Source organism: Hakea prostrata, chromosome 3 (genome assembly GCF_041222555.1).
Source record: "Hakea prostrata isolate BN-2017 chromosome 3, UWA_Hpros_2, whole genome shotgun sequence".
Lineage (NCBI taxonomy): Eukaryota > Viridiplantae > Streptophyta > Magnoliopsida > Proteales > Proteaceae > Hakea > Hakea prostrata.
Window position 1 is genome coordinate 985,765 of NC_142602.1, and position 23,191 is coordinate 1,008,955.

Below are 23,191 nucleotides of genomic sequence, written 5' to 3' on the forward strand. Positions count from 1 at the left end.
TGGCTCATTCAGAAGCCAATCCGTAATCTCGATTGTCTTCTACTTTTATCCTCTCATTCCGTTCCCACACTTGCTTTGCTTGCATTTTGCACTGGCGTTCTCCATTTCCTTAGCTTGCAGCAAAGCTGAGAAGTAGCTCTCTTCATACCACCGCACCCCAAAACCATTGGAATCTTCACCTGCTATCAGACGCACCCCCCACAGTATGGCTTCGGCTACTCTCTCGGTAGCCAATCCTTCTCTCCAGGTCGTCTTATATTTTTTAAATTTTCCTCCTTTTTTCTATTATTGTTTTTGCTTTACTTACAGTGCAATAGCTAGTGTCTAATGTTTTTTGCTTTAATTCATTAATGTACTAGTAGCTAGGTAGTCAGTCCTGTCACTGATTCTTAGAGAATTAAGCTTATCAGTCAGTCGTAACATGAGAAGTTTCCTGAAACATTGGTTGAATCACGAATCGACAGAGATGCTTGTGATGAACGATATATAATATAATCCAGGAGGCGGGTACGTACTGACTGGTGATCACTTGTGATATCTGCAGGGGAGTAGTAAGGGATTCTCCGAATTCTCTGGGCTCCGCGGCTCCTCTGCCTGTCTTCCCTTTGCCAGAAAGACCAACGATGACCTGCTGTCCGTCATCGCCTTCCAGACCTCTGTGGTGAGAATTCTTTTCTTTCTTTCCCATCTTCAATCATGATCGCATTCTTAAAATTGAGCAAGGGAGAGCTTTGGGTTCGCCTGAAATTTCTTGTAATGTTAGAAAGAAAATCAAAAGATAACATGAAATTGATCAAGAGAACTCTGTCAGCTGGTCCATGTACGCGATGGTGTGGCTGTCTGTGTGTCCAGATCATTCGATATGACCTAGCCCCTACGAACCCCATGCATGGAGTAAAAGAATTTGTTAGTAGTTGAACCTGTCGTATATATAAAATAGCATATGAACTGTGTCCCATCTGATCTCCCATGGGAGAATGTAATGTCTCATGTCTGCCGTGAAAAGACCGGAAAAGGGCCAAGGATCTAGGCCCCTGCTTGGTCCCATTGGTATCAAGAGTGAAATAATATTCTCATTAAAAATTTTCTGATTGGCCCCCAGAATCTAGATATGTATTAACTAACTTTGGCTGTTGATGGCATGCATGCATGCGCTGGGCGTGGGTGGGTAGGTCGGTGGAAATGGTTCAAGGAGAGGAGTGGTGGAGGCGAAGCTGAAGGTAGCAATCAATGGGTTCGGGAGAATAGGGAGGAACTTCCTGAGGTGTTGGCACGGGAGGAAGGATTCCCCTCTGGACGTGATCGCCATCAACGACACCGGCGGCATAAAGCAAGCGTCCCACCTCCTCAAGTACGACTCCACACTTGGCATCTTCGAAGCCGACGTGAAGCCCGCAGGCGACGAAGGCATCTCCGTCGACGGCAAGATCATCAAGGTGGTTTCTGACAGGAACCCGGTGAAGCTGCCCTGGAAGGAACTTGGGATCGACCTCGTTATAGAAGGGACTGGGGTTTTTGTGGACCGGGAAGGCGCCGGAAAGCACATTGAGGCAGGTGCCAAGAAGGTGCTCATCACGGCCCCCGGCAAGGGTGACATCCCCACCTACGTGGTCGGGGTCAACGCCGATGCCTACAACCCGTCGGAGCCCATCATTAGCAACGCCTCCTGCACCACAAACTGCCTGGCACCCTTCGTCAAGGTGCTGGACCAGAAGTTCGGCATCATCAAGGGCACCATGACCACCACCCATTCCTACACGGGCGACCAGCGGCTCCTCGATGCCAGCCACCGTGACCTGCGCCGTGCGCGAGCTGCCGCCCTCAACATCGTTCCCACCTCCACTGGGGCAGCCAAGGCCGTCGCCCTGGTGCTCCCAACTCTCAAGGGCAAGCTCAACGGAATCGCGCTGCGTGTGCCAACTCCCAACGTGTCGGTGGTGGACCTGGTGGTTCAGGTGACAAAGAAGACCTTCGCAGAGGAGGTGAACGCCGCGTTCCGGGACAGCGCCGAGAAGGAGCTCAAGGGCATCCTGTCCGTGTGCGACGAGCCCCTCGTCTCCGTTGATTTCAGGTGCTCGGATGTGTCCTCCACCGTGGACTCCTCACTCACCATGGTGATGGGCGACGACATGGTGAAGGTCATTGCTTGGTACGACAACGAATGGGGTTACTCCCAGAGGGTCGTCGATTTGGCGGACATTGTCGCCAACAACTGGAAGTAAATTAGATCTTAGTTAGAGACTTTAAAGAGTGAAGATTTATTGTGTCTGCACGGACGCGCCGCTCGCTCTTTTGAAATATTCGCTCACTCTCTTTAATTTACGGAGTAGTCTCTTTCTTTCAACCCAAAGGCCAAAATGGAAGAGGACGAGGAGGATGAGGCTGATGGTGAAGATGAGGTTCCTTTCCATATATTTCCCCTCTGTACGTAGCGTTTCTCTTGTAGTCTTGTGTTTCTTTCCTTTTCCCTTGTAATTTACTGGATTTTAAGCCTGGAGCTAGAACAATATATTTATTTTTGTCCAAAATATACTGAAAATATTTAATTTCTTTGCTTTTCCATATTTTCTTCTATCAACAACGTCCATTCTTTTATCTAAATCACACTACTATAAGATCTATACAACTTTCTATTATTTTCAACCACCACTACCATAACCCTGTCTACAACAAGAAAATAAATAAACAAATGCGGTCACATTCCAGAACCCTTTTTTTTTTTTAATGAAAATATTACAGGACAAATTGAATCAATGGAACACAGAAAAGGGGCACTATACGGTGTATGCCGAACCTCCATTGCAACCCCCAAAAGAAAGAGAGAAAAAAATCATTAATCCTAGCCCCTAGAGGCTAGAACAACCAGTGTTTCTTCCTTGGCTTACGCTGGGTGGGAGCACCTGGAGAACAGAATTTTTTGTCAGACCCTGTAGGTGCAACAACTCATTCCTTACACGAGATTTCGGGATCCAGTTCAAAACTGACCTCGAAATTCATACAGTGAATTATAATGTATCTCAGACCAGAAACTTAACCAAAGCTCTGCACCAGTAACAAGAAATCCACATTATTCAGGGTTAAATCAGTATGTAAATATAAATATTACAAGCAAATGTCAAATAAGACGGAGTTTATAGCCTAAGCTAAGGGCAGATGGTACTTGGACGTGCTACAGTCCACCACCCATTACCTATCCAAACATTCACACAGAAAAATGTTTGAACAGAACCGGTTTTAGGCTACAGGTAGGAGTGGAGGTGGGGAAAAGGAGCTCAACTTTCAAGACGGCAAGCTTTGCTAATCCTGAGTTTGAACAAATGTCGGACCTCAAGTAAATTACGAAAGCAGAAACCGCCGTCACTTGGAAGGGAAAAAAGGATTTTTGGGAAGCGGGCTGGTGTGCTTTGGCGAACAACATAATAGTGCGTGGTTAAGATCAAAAGCAAAAAAGCAGCAACATAAGCATCTTAGAATATGCATGATAACCAAATAAATGATTGGTTGAGTTGCCACATGAACGCTGCTGTGAACAGGATGCCTTAAAAACTCCATATGGCCATAGAAGACCTGAACAGCATGCCATGCCATGCCATGCCAAGGTTGACAAAATATACCAATTCCATGTAAGCTGCGTATCAGTAGGCCCAATTCCCCCGGAAACAGCACATAAGCTCAAATCTGACTTTACGCATGCCCAAGTTTCACAGACCGTTTGCTTTAGTTAAGGGTACAGATCTTAAGTGGAATAACAACACTAGCCACCAGATTGTCTACATGATATAATATACACATGACTAGATAAGGCTGTACTGTGCTCAACTAATCCAATATAGAAAAACGTTAGACATAATTATTTAGTTATAAGACCCATAGATAACCCAATGAGAAGATCCAGAAGTATGCTGGGGCACCCCAGCTTGCAAAGCTAACCTAAGAGTAATAAGACCCAACCTTGAAAAGGAAATCAGTAAAACATCCATCCAACAACAGGGCACTACAGGGGGTACATGCAGCAAGTAATTGTTAGATCATAAAAATCTTCATAGAAGGAATAACATCCTCCAAGACCAACTAGAGGAAACACGGCAAATCCCCCCCCCACCAAAAAAAAAAAAAAAAAAAAAAAGGAATAAGGAAAAAGAAAGCATGCATAAGTAGAAATGGGATTGGGTAATAATCCAAAATCCAACAAGGCTATTTTATTTTAGAAGTTGAAAAACATTTATTCAGTCTAACCTTGCTGAGGAGCCTGGTGCAGAGGCATAATTTCAATAAAGCAGGTGTCTCTAAATGAAGTTAGAAGACATATCTTTGCTGCAAACTTCAAGCAAACATAGTGGTCAAAACACATGCGGATGTTACATAAAATACAAGTCACATTGACATCATGACATGACTTAGCTGTGGAACCATCACCACAATTAAGAAAACACAATTCTACTCCATGTCAAAATGAAGCATGAGAAATTAAGACTGAAAAGCAAATCATGTCATCATGTCACAGAACATCTGGATAATATATCTACAGTAGAACAGTAAGGAATAATTCACCAAGGAAATGATTGACACATCTATTTCTATGAACATTCAATTCAAGAACCTAAAAATGATAGCATGTTGTTTCTGCCAAATTGAACAGAACTTGTATCTGCAGCACTCAACGCTTCCTACAAATATCACAATTTCACGAAAGATCTGGTTTCAACAATGCTAAAAAAGAAATCAGATGTAATACCTCACCTTACCATGTTCCAGTCAATTTTGCAGTTCGGACTAAATTTCAACCATGTTTTGGATTTGGTATCATTTCGCTAGTTTCGATGTCAAAGAAACTTCCTAGAAAAGCTCAGTTTATGTAATCTTTGCCAACACAACTTCCATATTATTCTAATGAAACATTTGTACCTTTCGATAATGATAGGATGGTCTCTAATTTTAAGTTAATCCATTCCTAAAGCATATGTTAATTTTTAAATTGAATTGTGTGTACTACTGCTAAATTTTGTGCGTACACCATCTTACAACATACAAAGTGCACCTGCCAACCTAGGGCCTGAAGACAAACTACTAGAGCCAGAAGCCAAACTATCATTTTGAGTATGCTTTTCACAATTTAAGGATTTCTCTATGCTTAAAGGGCCTCAAATATGTCATAGAAGTTTCAGGAATTAATCTGGTCATTCGGCCTCAAAACCATTGAAACTAGAACCAAATTTCATAAACTTGTTGGACACCAAAACCTTGAACCTTGTGATGTAGACCTCAATAGGATGAGGGCCAAATCGAGGTCACAAAACCCTGCAGCTAGGGTTTTCCACCATTTTGGGGGATCTAGGGTTTGTAGGGTGGGTAAACGAGGTACGGTTAGGGGTCGGGGTGATTGAAATAGGAATCTGACCGTAACTAATAAATAAAATAAAATAAAATAAAATAATTAAACTGAAATATTAAACAATAATCAAATAGAAATATTAAATATAATATATAATAAATAACTAGAATTGAAATTTTTTAAATTTTAAAATTTTAAAAATAATATTTTATGCATTAAAATATATCGCTACAAGTAAGACAGTGATTCAACCAGAGGACATATAATTTATAGTCCGCAACAAGGATTCCAACAATTAGGTGCTTTTTCAACATACCTTTTTTTCATGGGATACCACTCGCGGTTCAGCAAGAGATTTATGTTCTTCCAAGGAAGAAATTTTTTTATTTGCTTGAAAGAATAAAGAATGGGGAAGTTGAAAAAGGAAAAAGTGCTACAGATTCTTGCACAATTCATTTTTATGGTCAGACTTCAATTGTTCCTTCATGTCATGCTTGTCAATAAAAAGAAAGAAAGAAAGAAAGAAAAAACTTGTTATTTAATTGTTCCCTAAGTTCAGATTCAAATTCAAGTTCTTAGGATTAGGGTCTTGGGAAAACTAGGGTTTTAGATGGTAATTAGGGCTATGGTCAGGGTCAAGAGCTAGATGGGGAGAAGGGATTGTGATTGTAGAAGATGATGTAACCAGCCAAGGACAGCCTAAGAAGGGCTGAAGGGCTGAAGGAGGGCCCAAGCTCAGTCAAATTTTGAAGCAAGCCTGGGGGCCGCAAACCAACATGGGCAATTTGGCCATTTTCCGCCCTTGGATCGAGTCCTAATGAGCTGGAATAAATCCAGTAATTTTTTTAGAGTCCTTGTATATTTTTCTTTTGATAATTAAAGTCCTAGTTTGAAAGTTATTTGAGAATTTTATGTTGAGTAGAAATTAGTTAGTTGTGGATGAGATAAGATTCCTTATCTTCTAGTAGTTGTTTTGAACTGTCTTTAATTACTAGAGTCCAAGTCTTAAGTAGTTGGATCCTTTAAGGAATCCCAAGTCAAGTCTAGTTCTGTTTTGAAGGCTATAAATAGCCTAAGAGTCGATGTAGTTGGCAGCTTGTTTGACGAATAAAATTTGAGTTGAAGAATTGGCTTTGGGAGAAAGTCATGGGAACCCAAGTGGGTGACCTGCGGCTGGACTTGTGACTGTATCTCCAAGTAAGCATAGCCCCTTCCCCTCCAGTTTCAGCAAAACCTTACCCCCTTACCTAACCACCATAGCCTTTCCCTTCCCCCTTTCCTTCCTCCTGCAATAGCAGGATTCCCCTCCCCCTCTCTTAGGCCCACCTCCCCAGCCCCCTTTGAACCTTTTCCACCAACCCTAGGATCGCACTAGGCCATAGGACATACTCCTTAACCTATTTTTCCCAATCAGCCCAATTCCCAAACCCAGAAAATTTCTGCACTTCCGTCTTCTACCTTGGAAGAGTTCTGCAGAATTTTTGAAGCTTCCGAAAACCCTAAATGAGGTGACCAGACCTCCCTTAAACCCTCTAAACCCTTGAAACCAATTCTGAATTTATAGAATCAGCTAGGGGTGTCAACGGTGCGGTTTCGGGCGGTTTCAACACCTAGCCCAAACACGACCCATTAGCAAAATAACGGTTTCGGGCCGGTTTCGGTTTGGTGCGGTTTGGGTTCGGGCTAACTAACGGTTTAGATTCGGATTGACTAACGGTTTATGATGTGTAAGAAAAAGAACAAGAAGAAAGAATTGAGCATCCTACACCAAAAGCGAAAATTATATAGAAAGCAAAGTTGCTATTGGTCAATTTCCATTAAAAAAAAACCCACCCATGCTATAGAAATCAAGAACCTAAATATTAAGTAGTAAAATGACTACTTGATCTTTGAATTCATGCTTAATTTTTTTAATTTTCTATACCAACTACCTAATGGTAATATAATGATTCAAATACTATTTAATGTAAAATTACAAAACGGGTTGTAAAATGGGTTATAACGGGTTGCGGTTTGGTTTCAGGTTGGTGGGGGCTCCACAACCCTCAGCCCAATTACGGCCCATTAAGGTTCGGTTTGGGCCGATTCGGGCTATAACGGGCCGGTGCAGTTCAGTTTTAACGGTTCGGGCTATAAATTGACACCCCTAGAATCAGCCATCCAGACCCCAAACCCACCATGCATGAAACCTACCCCAACCCTAATTTGAGTTTCAATTTGAATTTCAAATCTGAAATTTCAAGTTACAGTAAGTTTATACCTCATTCTCAGTTACAGCAAGCCTAGAAGACCCTGCAACCCCTGAAACATCCTCCCCTTTGCTGGAAGTCCACCCTAAGAATCTACGGAAATTACCAAACTACCCCTAACCCTAGATTCAAGTTTACATCAGAGGGAGAAAGGCTAGGGTGTGACAAAGGTAGGACGTGGGGTTGGGTAGGGACGAGTAATTGCCGAAAGAGAACACCAAACCAAGTTGCCACAGGACCTTCCTGTGCCGGGGAATTCCAGAAACCCTAATCAAACCTCAAACTCTGCTGTAACTCTCTCTGCAATATTTTATTCATCAAAAACTGTTTTGTTACAAGCAGCAGGCTGTGGTTATAGCCTTTATTGAAAGATTCCTACTAGGACTTTTTATAACTTCTATTTATAATAGGACTGCTACTTAACATAGACGGACTCAATTAACAAAATAAATGTAGATCTGGACTCCTAGAAAATCACCGATTATAATTAGGCCTAACTGCCTCAAGTAGGTCTGCCTGAAGATTACCAGAATACCTGTGGAGCTGAAAATATGCTTTGGTGCTGCTGCTGGGAGTGCATCACCTTGATTTCTACTACAGAGAATGTCACTGTAGAATCATGAATAGGTTGTTACCCCCCAAAAAAAGAAAAAAAGAATCATGAATAGGATAATGCCACATGGGTGAAAAGCTAGGTGGGTGCCCACTCTATACCTGCTCAAAGTCCAAACACTGTTCAAAAGTTCAATTCATGGTCTATACAAGGGCCTATGATGGGGATAGACTTAATATAGCATTTATATGCTGTGTCATCTATATTTACTATAAAGCTTTTGGTAGCACGATCACGAGGCCTATCTTGATATTTAAGAGAGATTTATCTATGTGCTTTTGTCAAAAGGTCCAAGTTTATCCTGTGATACAGCCCCCGCCCTCCCCCACCCCACCCCTCCGGAAAAAAAAGAAAAAAATAATAATAATAGCAAGAGTTTTTTACATGCACTCCCCCTTGATTCTGCCATGAAACTCGTGACACCCCCCCTAGTGTTCCACAACTACAGAAAAGACCAAGAAAGTTAACACTGTCACTTGGCTGTCAATGATTGAGGCAAAATGACCATTATACCCTCCATTAAAATAAGAAAATAGTGAAATCACAATTCTACCCTTACCCATAACCTACACTAAACCATATAAGTGGGTGAAGGGAGAATCTTCTTCTTTGCTTTCTTCCACCACCAGATTTCCCAGGTAACCAACTGAGATGATTCTAGGATTTTTGAAAGGTAAGCTCCGTTTGAGGAGGTGCAATGTTCCAGGAGGTGGAGGTGGAGATACACTGCTTTTCAGACTGAAGGTGCTCAAAAGATAAGAAGAGATAGCCAGGTATATGTGAAAATTTTGAAGCTAATAAAGGCAAATGATCCACTGCCCTGTCAAATACTATTCGGGTAGGTAGAGAAACAGGGGTTGGTTTCATTGCCTCCTAATCATCATTATTCGAGCCACCTTACATTGCACTCCTCTCCAATCTATCACAGCAGAAGGGATCTCTGCCCGCCAAAGCAAAGCACCAAGTCTTCGCCTAGAACAGTATGATTAAGAATCAAAGATCATATAAACCAACTGAAGTTGATTACAGAATCCATTCACCTCAGAAGCTTTATCAATCACAAAATGCAATAGTAGTATATTAACCCAAATGTCACAAGTATTTAGATGACCAAATCCCTGTTCGCTTAGCAAGACATAAAGCAGAGAAATAGAAACCCTAATGCCTATTTTAAATGAATCCTTTTGGGTGAGTTCAAATTAATAGGACTAACAAAGGCAACAACTTTTTTTTCAGCCAATGCAGGAGAGTTCAGGAAGACTGGTGATGGAAGAAAGCAAGGAAGAACAATTCTGCAAGGACATTTCTGAAAAAAACGATTTTCAGCAGGTCCCCTTCACTCACCTGTATGAATAGGGTCCGGTTGCTCGACTCAACCAATGAAGAAGATGGGAGAAGGGATTCCCCCGTTCACCCATCTCTGTGTTAAGGTTCAACTTTGAAAATAGTGTTTAAGGGACATCTGAGTCATTTTAACACATAAGGGCCATTCTGGTCATATTTGAAAATTTATTTGAAATTCAATCCTTAATTGGTAATGGTCCAAAACGGTGACTAACATGGTGGACCTATCTGTAATCTTTGGACGACTTGGGGGGTGTCACGAGTTTCATGGTAGAGTCGGGGGTGTGCACGTAAAAAACTCTAATAACAATTATTAATATTTCCTATTTGGTTTTTATATGAATGGATAGAGCCAATGTTGGGCTCCTACCAACCAGGCTGCATCTAATGTTGATTTTCATTTGTCAAGCCTTTTATCCACACATTCATCTAATTAAGCCATTGCCTGTTCCTTCTTGTTCCTCTTGTAGCATATTCATGGAAAATACACACACATTTGATTACATTGAACTACTTTTAACTATTTGTTCAAAGTCAGCCTTATTGAATAATAACTATTATGCGATCGACCAATATACTTCGGAAATATAAATTTAAAACAAATTCCAATGCCAAGTCTTGAAAATATGTGGAGGATTTGGTAACCCTTCCATGTATTTGATAATGCATTCATAGGTTGAAATTCAAAATATGTATTTCATTAAGAGTCAGGACAATTTTAAAGGACATTTTATGTCCAGCAGTAATGTATGAAGCTGAATGTTGTGTAGTGACGAAACAACAATATGAACAAATTAGAGTAGTTGAAAATGAGGATGTTGAGATGGATATGTGGTAAAATTAGAAAAATACAAAAAAGTGCAAGGAAGTTGTTTAAGACTGTGTGGACATATTCAATGATGGCCCTCGAGTGCTCCTGTACTGAGGGATGATCCTGATTCCAAACTCCTGAACCGAGGGGGGGGGGTGGCTGCTGGTTGGAATGAAAAGGATCTGGCTTGGACCGATTGATGAGGTCCTGTGCTTATCCAATTAATGGGAATAAGGCTGAATTAAGTAGGCAATCACAGAAGTGTGACATAAAAGATGATGTTGCCCAAAATATTAAAAAAAGACTGATGAAGTGGAAAGGTGCATTCAAAGTGCTGAGTGGCTGGTTTATCTCTAGCTTAAGGAAAAATTTATATGATTGTCATTCGAATGGCAATAATGTCTGTCCCAAAATGTAGAGCAGTTAACAACTGTCATATTCCTCTAGAACAGGCATATGGGGTTTGAGTCTATCAATTTTGTTCTCTTCTTAGGCCTTCTGGTGCCTCCCCCCACCTCTCACCCCCTTTCTCCCTTTATTATTGGATTATTTATTCACCCTAAAGTAATAGAAGTGTCAGATAGATAAATGAAGTGTAGCAGACATGAAGATGTAGAGATGGATGTCTGGCAAGACTAGGAAGGATCATCGTTTGAGATCTCACCATTTTGAGATAGCAAGTCGAGATCTCATGCGAGTTCTCAGTTTCGGTCCAGTCAGCCACTTTAAATGCCATCTCTCGAGCAAGACAGGTGGAGATCTTGACTTGTCTCGCTCTCTTTTGCCTCTCAACTTGCTGAGACCTTCTAAACCTCCGTTTTTGCCTTATTTTTTGTCGGATTGATGCTGAACCTTGACCTGAAGCAAGGTTTAGCACATCTACATCAAGAAAGAAAGATCAAACAATGCCATTTGAAGGAGTTCTTCAACCAAGGACACAACAACTATTCATGGGCCCAAGCCCAACCTGCAAAGGAATTACTGAGGCCCAAAATCATGAGTCCTCTACGAAATGTGAAGCATGAGCCATACCCAACATTTTTGTTATGAACATATGATTTATATTGAACTTATGATGGTTGTATTATGTACTCTCAACAATCGAAAATGTGATGTATTGTACTCCTATGGATAGAATTCAGTTGCTATTTAAGTTATTTGATGTATTTGGTACACTTGCTTTTCATTTATATGTTTTAAATTTTCTATAACTCGTGTTTGATAACCTTGCACGTTCATTCCTACAGCATTTCAGTTTCAAATTCAAGGTTGAGTTGGAACTCATACTTAGGATCGTTTTCTCACAAATCTAGGGTCACCAATGTGTTCAGAAAGCCAAAATTAGGCAAACTACTAAGTTTGAGCCCACTCTGGGCCTTAAAACTCCCCAAGATGGCCCCTTGAGTTTTATTGAGTTAGCCCATCAAAAAAATGCAGGATCTCGCTCAAGTTTGTGAGACCTCTCTTTTTTTAGGGGGAGAGATCAGTGTTGAGAGCGAGTTCTGGAACCATGGGAAGGATAAAGGAATGATCCATAGTAGAGCTTAGTTAGGTGTAGCTCCAAATATGGTGGGAGATCTCGCTAGATATCTCGCCTTTTTAGAGAGGCGAGATGAGATCTCTGGCGAGATCTACGAGATTGCAGATCTCGCTCGAGATCTCGCCCATCTCGCGAGATCTCGGCGAGATCTTGCTAACGGTGGGATTTTTTCTGCTTTAGAGGCTTTTTGAAGGCCTTGTCTCCCTCGAGAGAGGCATATCTCGCCTCTCTCTCTCCTCTATCTCGCTGGATCACCAAAATTGGCTAGAAAACTCCATTTTTGGCCGGAATTTGTTGGGGATTCAACATAGCAACATCATCAACTCATCTACAACAACAAATTGAAGCATATTGGTAGTGATTCAAGCCTATTTCAAGGGATCTTCAAGAAATGTAAGATTTTCCCCCAAATTTGATTTTTTTACAAATACAAGGTTCTACAATGATTGTATGAGTGTGATATAAATATATGTTGATGTTCAAGCTTTGATCTACACTTTCATGGAAAAAAATTTTAATTTTCTGTTATTAAATTTTTTTTTGAATTTTTGTATTTAAAAAATATATTATCTAAAAAATTAAAATTAAAGATTATACATAAATACTTATGATATGAATGTGATTATTATTTATGTTAAACTACATTTAGAGGGCTACAATCTCATATATTAATATTTTGATTATCATGCTTGCTGTATTTATTTTTATTTTTTTATTTAAATAATTAAATAAAATAATTATGAAAAATAATATTTTATTAAAAATTTGTCTTTTTTTTTTTTTTTTTAAATGATGCTTATATTATGTAGTTTATTTTAAAAATACAAACATGTCTTATTGAGCATTGTATATATGTTATCTTAGAACAAAGTGTGTGTTTTGTTGTAAATTATTTTTACATAAATTTTTAATAACATATTATTTTATATAATTATTTTATCTGTTTTTTTTTTTAAATGATGCCCATATTATGTAGTTTATTTTAAAAATACTAACATGTTTGTTTGAGCAGTGTATATATGTTATCTTAGAACAAAGTGTGTGTTTTGATGTTTTATAAATTGTTTTTACATGTTTTTATGTATCTAAAAATTATTCTAATGATTATTTGGGAATATTCATGATTCATGTATGTATTTCAGACTTTCAGTGCTGTACATTTGAATCTTAAATGGCAACTAGTGGGAGTGGCGGCACTGGTAGTGGGACTCAGGACATTGCTTGGCAACATGAGGATCCACTGACTGCTGACAAGAAGAAATCCCGATGCAAGTATTGCCTCAAGACTTTGAATTCTGGTGGTTCAACCAGATTAAAGCAACATTTGGCTGGTGGTTATAAAGATGTTGCCAAATGTCCCAGGGTTCCTTATGAAGTGCAAAAAGCAATTGCAGCAACTTTAAGGGGAGGGAAACAAAAAAAGGAAGAGATGGCACAAAAGCAAAGGGAATTTGAGGATGCAGCGCTATCTAGACCTACTCTTGATGTTGATGAGGAGTCAAGCGATGATGAAGAGAGGAGGAGGGTTATGGGTGTTGAGTCACGAGCCGAATGGAGACAGATGAAGGCTGCAATGGAAGCTAGCAGACAGTCCTTACATGCTGAGAGTGTGAGGCAATATGAACAAACAAGGGGAGCAGGTGGTTCGGGGTCAGGGGCATCCATGCCACCTAGACATAGTTTTCAGGGAACTGAGACTGAGAGGACCGAAAGGAGGAGGAAGACTACACATTATGATTCCACATTTGACCAAGACCCCTCCCTCTTCAACCAACAAGACATCTATCAAAGAAGCATTCCCTATATGTTTGCTGGAGGTAGAGAAGGCAGTAGGGAGGAGGAAGCTAGGTTATCAATCAGCAAATTCATGCTCTATAACAACATTGCACCCAATGTAGCCAAAACACCATACTATCAGGGGATGATCAATGCAGTTGCTAGGGCAGGTGTAGGGGTTAAAGGCCCAACAGCTTGGGAAGTAATGAATAAATATTTACCCAAGGTAAAGCAGGAGGTGGATGAATACATTGGTTCATTAAAAGTAAAATGGAGTACATATGGTGTTACTGTGATGGCTGATGGATGGACTGGTCCTACTAGACAGTCCATCATTAATTTCATGGTAATCTGTAATGGAAAGACATCCTTCCGCAAGTCAGTGGATGCCTCAGATAAGATCAAAGATGCTGACTACCTTTACAAGCTTCTTAGGGAGGTGGTCCTCGAAGTAGGGCCAAAGAATGTTGTCCAAATTGTCACAGATAATGATGCAAACTTCAAAAAAGCTGGTGAAATGTTGATGAGGAAGAAGAGCAGAAGGATCCACCTCTTTTGGACACCATGTGCTGCTCATTCGATTGATCTTATGTTGAAGGACTTGGGGAAAAGAAAGTCAATCAATACTGTGGTTGAGAGGGCTAGAAGGGTAAGTAATTTTATTTATAACCATGGTTATGTGCTGAAGATGATGAGGAACCATTGTAAGGGTGATCTAGTCAGACCTGGATTGACTAGATTCGCCACCAACTATGTAGCTCTGAAAAGCTTCCAATAGAAAGTGGTGGGTCTTCGGCACATGTTTGCAAGTGAGGAGTGGTTTGGTTGGCGTGGATCTAGCCATCCTGATGCAGTACTAGCCCAACAAACCATTGCTGATGATTCTAATTGGAGGCAGCTGAATAGGACACTGGGCATTATAGAGCCTATTGTGTTTGTTTTAAGGATGGTGGATTCGGAGAAGAAGCCCACAATGCCCCACATATATGCTGCCCTCCAGCAAATGAAAGAGTTGGTTAGAGCTGCTGCCCTTAGCACCTTCAAATCCTACGAGAGGATCATCGATAATAGATGGGAGATGCACTTGATGCATCCTTTGCACTTGGCTGATGAGTCACTTTCAAGTCTTTAAGTTTTTGTTGTATACTTTAATTTAAATTCTTTATTTGTTATAACTTATAACTTATAATTTATAAACAACCAAATCACTAAGTCACTAACCAAATTTTTTATTTCCACAATGCAAGCTTACTACCTCAACCCAAAGTACCATTACAAGAATGATCTGAGGCTTGATGTAAAGTTGATGACTGCGGTGCAAGAGGTGGTGGAGAAGCTTGTGTCAAATCCCATCATGCAAGGGACAATTAATGGAGAGGTGAGAACTTATTCAATTGTTTCTTCAACTTCTTGCATTAGTGCATTAAGCATATACATAATACAATAATTGAAGAATTGGTGTACAGATCAGGGAGTTCAGGGATGCCTCTAGGAGTTTTGGAAAGCCTTCTGCAGTTGCAACTAGGAAAAAAATTGATCCTGATAAATAGTTCACTACTCTATAAGTCATTAAGTCTATAAGTCTATAGACTATAATTCTATAAATGATAACTGATAAGTTATATAGAATATAAAGATTTACTTGCCTAATGCATTCTTATTTTTGGTTATGCAGCTGACTGGTGGTTTCTATATGGAACTAGTGCGCCAAATCTCAGGGACATAGCAATTAAAGTACTCTCACAGACTTGCTCATCCTCTGGTTGCGAGAGGAACTGGAGCACCTTCTCGCTTATCCATAGTAAGGTACGGAACAAATTGGGGAGTAAGAGGCTCGAGGACTTGGTGTATGTGCATTACAACATGAGATTGAGAGTAGGGCACATACAAGATAATATAGATGACGACAATCGTGAACCGATTGAGTTGACTGATATATTTCACGAGCCCCTCGCAGAAGATGAGGAAGATGATGTCATATATCAGTGGGTTAGGGATCGAGGTGGTCCAGTGCTGGATGGGCCAAAGGGTAGCCTGATCCTACCATTGCTGCTGCTATGGGCCCAGATCTTGTGGCTGAGCACCTATCTTCTGATGAGGGTCAGGCTGCTGTAGCGGCATCAGAAGGATCAGCTGTACCATTTGTGGAGCCACCTGATCGACTTGAAACAACTGAGGTGACAACTAGTAGTGGGGATTCAGATGATGCCGATGATACCAGACGGCCAAGTGGCCCAAGTCAGCCATCGAGTTCGAGTCATGGAGGCAGTCAGGCTAGTCGTGTTTCTGGTGGAAGTCAGTGTCAACAAAGGGAGTCACCTGACTCACCTCCACCAGGTCCGCCTCATCCGACACATGTGAGCCACAGTTCCCCTATCTCTCGGACTTATAGTAGGAGTAGGAAGAGCAGATCAAACCAGGGGCAGGGGCAACCGAATGATGATGCGAGCATGCATGATCTTGAATTGAACATAGGAAGCATGAGCCTAGATCAGAGTGATTCACAACAGCAGAGCCTGTCATCGGGGTACCAATACGGGGATCACAACACCGGGTCAGATTACAGTGGGTATTCTTCTTATGGAGGTCATACTATTCCTCAAGACCCTTCACCTGGAGAGTACGCATATGGGAGTGAAGGTGGGTTGTTAAATGAGTGGTTTAGAAACCCGTACCCAAATACTCAACAACTATATGAACAACAACAACAATGGCTCTTTCACCCACCCACGATTGACGGTTATCCCAGACTGCTATTCCTCCAGTATTCTGACATGCAGACATATAATGATCATATAAACCAATATGTGACATACTTCAGTGATCAATTGACTTGGGAGTCATATGTGGCCACCGTTCAGAATCAATTAATGCGGAATGTTGAGTGATACTCTTAGTCTTGTAAGTTGTAATCTTCTTAATTCTTATGGTTGTAAAATTTTGAAGACATTTAACAATTTATTACTTTGAATCTTTGATAGTTTGAAGTTTGAACTTTGATCACTTGTTGACTTGATTCACTTGAATACTTGATGTGTAATGTTATTGTATTTGTATATTTGTATTTGATACTTGATAGTTGATAAATGATAACTCATTAACTTGAAGTCTTAAATTACTTGATATCTTTACATAATTATATTACATGTTGTCTCTGACTCTCTAAGACTCTAACTCTATATCTATAATCTCTATTCTCTAAGACTCTAACCTTGCATTTCACAGAATTTCAGTTTTACACATAGGGTCGACTTAGGAGACATAGTTAGGGCTATTTTCTCACAAATTTAAGGCCATCAATGTGTTCAAAATGCCTTAAATAGGCTAAATACCAAGTTTCAGCCCAACCAGAGCCCTAAAACCCACCTAGATGGGCCACCGAGACTACCGCCAATTTTTGGGCATATCTCGACCGAGATCTCGCCATCTCGGTCGAGATCTCGGTATTCTGAGTGGCGAGATCTCGCTCGAGAAAGAGATCTCCCACCATGGCTCCAATACATGATAAGCTACATGAGAGTTGACAGTCCAGTATGGAGGAATGATTTGGCTCAGATGGAAGTTACTGAAAGAGCTAGGGGCAGCCTAAATTAACCAAAGAAGAAGTGAGGAAAGACATGCAGAGCCTAGGCCATGTATTTACTTATGACTTTAAATAGAACTCACTGGAGATGAAGGATCCATGTAGACAAGCCTCATTTGGTTTGGACGAAGCCATGATGTTATTGTTAACAGCTATATGTTTGAGAACCAGTAAGAAAAGTCAGAATTTGTGACCCAAAACCTAGTGGCCGGGATTCTTCTACCCTCTGAATCATCTTAAATTCTTCTAATTCAAATCTTCAAAATTCCACGATAATTTCAGGTTGACCTATTCTGTAGTTACATAATTCAATTTTAATTAGTCAATTCTATTTCCAAGTTTATAGTCCTCAGCATGATATATAACCTATTGACTGAACTAGTTCAAGAAATAAAGCAGCTTCCCATGTGAGGCCCTAAGAGGTGCCCAATGATTGCTGGCACAAAATCCATGTTTTACTAGGAAAATAGTGCATTCAATGACTGAAAAATCATATCATATAAATGCCCCATATTCTCCCAAAATGCAACTTTTAACATTAGAAATATGGCTGTTAAGTCATTTGAAACTGTTAACCATACCCTATCAGCAGCCGCTTGTAAAGTAAGATGGTCACCCCATTCACCAGATCTGCACAATACAGGCAATTATTCTTGAAAACGGAAATCTAGTTCATCATCACAATATGACATTGCAATTTTTGAATAATTTAATAAGTGCAACCAAGGATGCAGCCTTCTTGAGCAAAATCAATCAAAACAATCAAATCTTACTTGGCCATTTTCTTATGATAGCACTTATACTTCATAGGGACATAGCCTTCATACAAAGACCGGTTGTGTTTAAGCTGGAAAGAGGGAAAATAAATTAAGAAGTAAAAATTGTAATTTTAATAACTTTTACTGGAAATCTAAATTGATTTAAAGGGGGTAGCACAATAAATATTACACTTCATTTGAATGTTGAGGGAAAAACTTACTGGCAACAGGATTACAGGATTAGGGACCAACATAGGGTTTCAAAAACTATATTTTGTTTGTAATTGACTAATTTCATCCTCCAAAATGAAAACATACGACTATTTTACTAGAAACATAGGACATATTAAACATTAGGCTCATAAAAATGTTGGAGAACATGAAATTTCCTATGTAATACATGATTTAACAAAATTAAACACCTCGGAAACAAAATAACACCAAGGTGCCAATCCATGTGACTGTCTCCCTATAAACCATCACTGTTCATTATTCTTATTTACTTTTAACAATTATCATCATTTTATATTGTTTTATCCAATTTATTATGATATTGTTGTAATACATTGAAAAACATTTCTCCAAAACTCTGTAAACCAATATATCACCTGCCACTTTCGGTAGCAAGAGGGTACCTAGGGTTACATGTCACGTACCCAGGTATTTTCTGTTTTAGTTTAAGTTTGCTGAACATTACTAGTGTAGGCTTATAGTTTCATTGTATTTTTAACTTCCTTATATGTGTTTCTAGTTTTATAGAAAGTACTAATGACAGCAGATTCTCCTTTTTAATTAATAATATCCTGAGTAGGTGAGGCTCAATATCCAGCTGTGTTTCTTTTGCAGCCTCTCCCATCTCCTTATTCTCCATGCTATCTCTGGCTTTTTAAGTTCTGTTTTATCAAAATTCTATATTCTTGATTTTTTTTTTCCTTTTTTCTGGTTCTTAAAGATGGAATTAGGATCAACCCCCCACTCCTCTTCAAAACGAAATTCCAAAAGAGGAGCAACTTTTAGAAGTAGTCTAAAGCCTTCTCCAGCTATGTGGTCAACTGTCAAAATCCTTTCTAGCATTTCACTCTATAAGACATGTCTCATATATATGAGCACCAATATCTTTTCCCAACACTTTAATGCAAGTCATTTTGGCAACTCAATCCCAAGTTCATTCCAATACCATTCACTTCTAATCCTATCACATCATAGTCTTCACATAAACTGAGTTCGGCATCCTCAACCCACAAATACTCTAATTTCATGACTTAATTTCCTAAGTCCATGCAAAACTAGAGAAGGGAAAGTCACCCATGTCAATGGTAAATACAATAAAGACTCACCTAATTGAAAAGCTTCCTCAGGAAATGATTTTCTTCAATTAATACTTTCCTTACATTTTGCAAGGTTTTTATGTTTTTACAAACGCAATTTACACATTGCTTAAATAAAATCTCAGACAAGATTCATCCAAAAAAGAGAGAATCTGAGACAAAATTTCAATTCTTCTGTTTGATTCAATTTTTCACTGCCTTTATTAGGGATAAAGTCGACAATCTCAACTTTTCCAGGAACATCCATCTGCTTTAGCTATTTACAGTATGACACACTGACCTTAATTCTCATTTCACCTAATAGAAAAGGAAAAAGAGAATATATACACATACATCCCCTTAAAATTCACAGGGGATATGGCATCAGTCAGTAGAACGGGGGAAAAGCACCTGCTTCACAATCTCTTTCCGAACATACTTGTGATGCTCAGGAGACTTGAATATTTGATCTGAAAGTGCACGGAACTGCAAAATAAGGAAGACAACAAAACAGCTCCCAGAATCAAGACACATAATCCATGCATACAATGTTGTCAGTTAGTTGTCAGCATTCTGACCTGACAATTTCCATCTCCAGAGACCTTCACTTCGTACAAGCCATAAGCATTTAACCTAGCAGAAATTTAAAGAGAAAATAGCACTTATCATAATAGCATGACATCAATTGCATAGAATCAACGGAGAAAAAGGCAAACTGAACCTTCCACAAATGATAAGGCTTACCACAATCACAACACCAAAAGAAGAGGTGCATCACTCTTACTTGTGGTGTGGTTACAAATTTACAATGCATTATAGGCACAAGAAAGCACCATGTTCCATGCAAAGCATTAGTTTCAAGTCTTCGGACCCTACTTATTTGCCATGACACCATCATATTCAATCCACATATAGATGACTCTGCACAAGCTTGGAGGGCTCATAAGATATGTATTGACCTTTGGTTCGTTAAAGTGTAGTTTGGGCCATTCACTTTTTGGGGTTTCATTTTGGTGAGCTTTATTTTTATGTCCAAGTGGGAATAAAGTTGGTATATGGGATTAGAAGTTAGACAGTAGATTAAATTAGATTGCTAAAAAGCTGGACAAAGTTTTGCCTTGAGTTCATTTACTTCACTGAGTGTGACTCAGAGTCAACTTTTTAGTCATATTAGGAATTTTGAAAGGTCTTTATATATGTAACACCAACCCCAACCAGTTTGAGATGATTTGAGTAAGAACATAAGTTTTGGTGCTATGCGCAAGCATACAATATTGGTATTACCTGACCTGATTTCGACTCTTCTCCTTTCTTCCGCATATTTTTTTTTGGTTCCTCCTCCTATTTCATTTATCTGATTTCTTCCATCAACATCACAATTGCTTCCTCTATTTCAGACCTAGTCACTGAGAAAGCTAAATTGAAAATCAAGAAAATATCAGCTACTACATGGATCCTTGCTCTCTAGAGAGCTCTATCCAAGGTCACTGATGTGAACAGGGTTGACCCCCCCCTGGCTGAAACCCTAAAGTGGGCCCATCTAGGGCTGGCCAAACCCTAAAGAGGGTATTTTGGTCAAAACCAGCCCTAACAAATTGCTGGTTTTTATCATCAGAATTTTCTTTTTTTTACTTTTCTAAGAGTTCAGTCAGTTTGGAGTCCAGTTGAGTTAAATAAGAGTTTTTAAGTCTTCAGTTCTTTTAATTCCAGCATGTGTCATCTTTAGTAATTAGGATTTTATTTCAGCATGTGTCAATTAGAGTCCATTAGATCTTATATTATTTGTTTGGTCGGCTGTGATTAAGTGTAAGGGGATCTTAATCCATAAAGGAAACCCAATTAGTTTGGAGTCTTTTAATAGGCTATGAATAACCTATTCTTTCTTTGTGAGTTTCTTAAGTATGATTATTGAATAACAACATTGAGTTTGAGGACTGTGATTCTTGTTTGAGGGGGGTAACGGCGGATTTTGAGTAAAGCTTTCTTCCTCAATGATCAGCAACTTTGTCTAGCACTCTTCTTCAGAAATTCCAGCAAGCTTTCAAGACAAATCCAAGTACAGCAACCCCCAGCCCTTCCTCCCTCTCCCCTACCATTGCAAGGTTCCCCCACCAGTTCCGCTTCACTTGCAGCCTTCCCCAGCCACTCCCTCACCTTCCCTAGCCCCTGCAACCCCTCCCTCACCCTCCCCTGTTCTGCGCAGTTATCCCCACCCCCTTCCCCTGCTGCCGGACCTTGGCAGCAACACCCCTAGGATCCCGCGACACTCCCAATCCCCTCCCCTACCCTGTGGTACCCCCTTCCCCTTCTAAACCTCTCGGCCCTCTCTCTCTCTATCCCTTCTTTCTTGCGGCAGCACAGAAAAAGCAGAAAAACAGAAAACAGAAGAGAAAGGAAAGAAAAGGAAAGAGCAAGGAAAAGATAGAAAAGTTCTTGTTTTCTTTTCAAAGATCAATCCATATCCCTTTGTTTAATCCCCAAAACTAATTCCCTTCTATCACATATAATTTTATTACCTTACCCATAACCTTCACATTTGAGTTCCATCCTTATTCAACAATATTACCCATTCCCCATTATTTTGTTACATCTCACATTTGCTACCCTACTACCAAGTAAACCATCCCATATAAATTTGGATATCTCCAACGATCCTTTGGTTGATTTGTCAATAACTCATATCAATCCTAACTTGTCCCTAAGGGCTTCCCATAAATTCTATGGATATCCACAATCATCCATCATATTTTTATAGCTCATATTTTGATATCTAAGAGAGAAGCTCAGCTGAAATCTTAATTGAATTCTAAATCCAAATAGATTCCAAAACCAAATCAAAAACCTCTGACGTCGAAGTACTAAAACAAATACCCGTAAAATTAAAACCAAACTAAAATACTTATTTAAATCCGACTCTTGTTGGACCAAACTTTATTGGACCAGTTCTTTTGGGTTGCAGTGGAATTGATTAAATTGGTCTGATATGACATCAATTTGGATCTGCCATCAACGCCAAAATTAGGGGCTTTGCTTGGGTGCAGTGGCTGCACCTGCAGCCAACGGCTGGATGGGCAGCCCTACACCCATCAAACATCTGAGCCGTTGAATTAAACGGCTTGGATTAAGGTGAGAGTACAGCTGCCCATACAGCCGTTGGCTGCAGGTGCAGCGGCTGCACTCAAGCAAACACATATTAGAACCTTAATTGTGGCCTACGCCTGGGTTTAGCAAACGTTGGTGTTAGAGAGAAATACACAACTATTGCTGATAGAGATTTTAAATTTAATTACTCTTAAACTATTTGAGTAAATCTTTTAGATTATCTCTATTTACATGCTGGTATTGGGCGGTGTTATTGACCTAACTATCGTTTGGTTTGGTCCGGTCCTCAATTGATGTTCTACCATCATTTCCTTGAAGTTTTGCTTTTTCCCCTGTTGTCTTGTCTTTCTCGCGTCCCCTTCCTTCTTCTTCCTTTCTTCCCTCCCCTTTGTCCCTTCGCCTCCGGGTTCCTGCGGTCCCTCTCTTCCTCTGGTTTGGTTTGTGTGCCCACCCTTCTCGCTCTCGTTTCGCCCCCTCCCCGTCTTTGCTTGGTCTCCCGCTCTCCCCGGGCTCCCCCCCCTCCCCTGCTTGCCTCATCTATGCTCCAACTTGGGGCAGCTCCTCTCCTTCCCGGGTCTTGGGTTTCTCCTACCTCCTTTCGCTCCTTCGCCGCTCCTTCCCTCCCTACATCTTTCTTGGGTCTGGCTTCTCCTTTGGCCGCTGCCCTCCTTGCCATCTCCCTCTTCTCCTCTGTCCCTCTCTTCCTTCCGGCTCTGTGGCTCGTGGGCTTCTTCCTCTCCTCGCCCCCGTCTTCCAGCTGCCCCCATTTCCTCTTT

The 23,191-nt window shown here is 40.2% G+C and overlaps 2 protein-coding genes across 5 annotated transcripts in view; one reads left to right on the forward strand and one right to left on the reverse strand.

Annotated features, from left to right (window-relative positions):
• Positions 1-2,528, forward strand: LOC149019828 (glyceraldehyde-3-phosphate dehydrogenase A, chloroplastic). Of its 2 annotated transcripts, none has more exons than XM_089147799.1 (3): positions 1-250; positions 545-661; positions 1,173-2,528. In XM_089147799.1, exons 1-3 carry the CDS (start codon positions 206-208, stop codon positions 2,220-2,222), a joined length of 1,212 nt encoding a protein of 403 aa, XP_089003925.1. In that variant the 5' UTR covers positions 1-205; the 3' UTR covers positions 2,223-2,528. The 2 variants fall into 2 exon arrangements, with proteins under 2 accessions (XP_089003925.1, XP_089003927.1); XM_089147801.1 differs by having other exon boundaries at positions 2-247.
• The window catches only part of LOC149019829 (Cysteine proteinases superfamily protein), a 29,443-nt gene continuing 8,604 nt past the window's right edge, over positions 2,353-23,191 (reverse strand). For all 3 annotated transcript variants that reach the window (XM_089147802.1, XM_089147804.1, XM_089147803.1), the window contains exons 4-10: positions 19,892-19,946; positions 19,725-19,799; positions 18,022-18,095; positions 17,830-17,878; positions 4,237-4,321; positions 2,986-3,042; positions 2,353-2,900 (exon numbers count right to left, since the gene is read on the reverse strand). In XM_089147802.1, the coding sequence (XP_089003928.1) occupies positions 2,854-2,900; positions 2,986-3,042; positions 4,237-4,321; positions 17,830-17,878; positions 18,022-18,095; positions 19,725-19,799; positions 19,892-19,946 (442 nt within the window). In that variant the 3' untranslated portion in view covers positions 2,353-2,853. The remainder of the gene's footprint in view (positions 2,901-2,985; positions 3,043-4,236; positions 4,322-17,829; positions 17,879-18,021; positions 18,096-19,724; positions 19,800-19,891; positions 19,947-23,191) is intronic.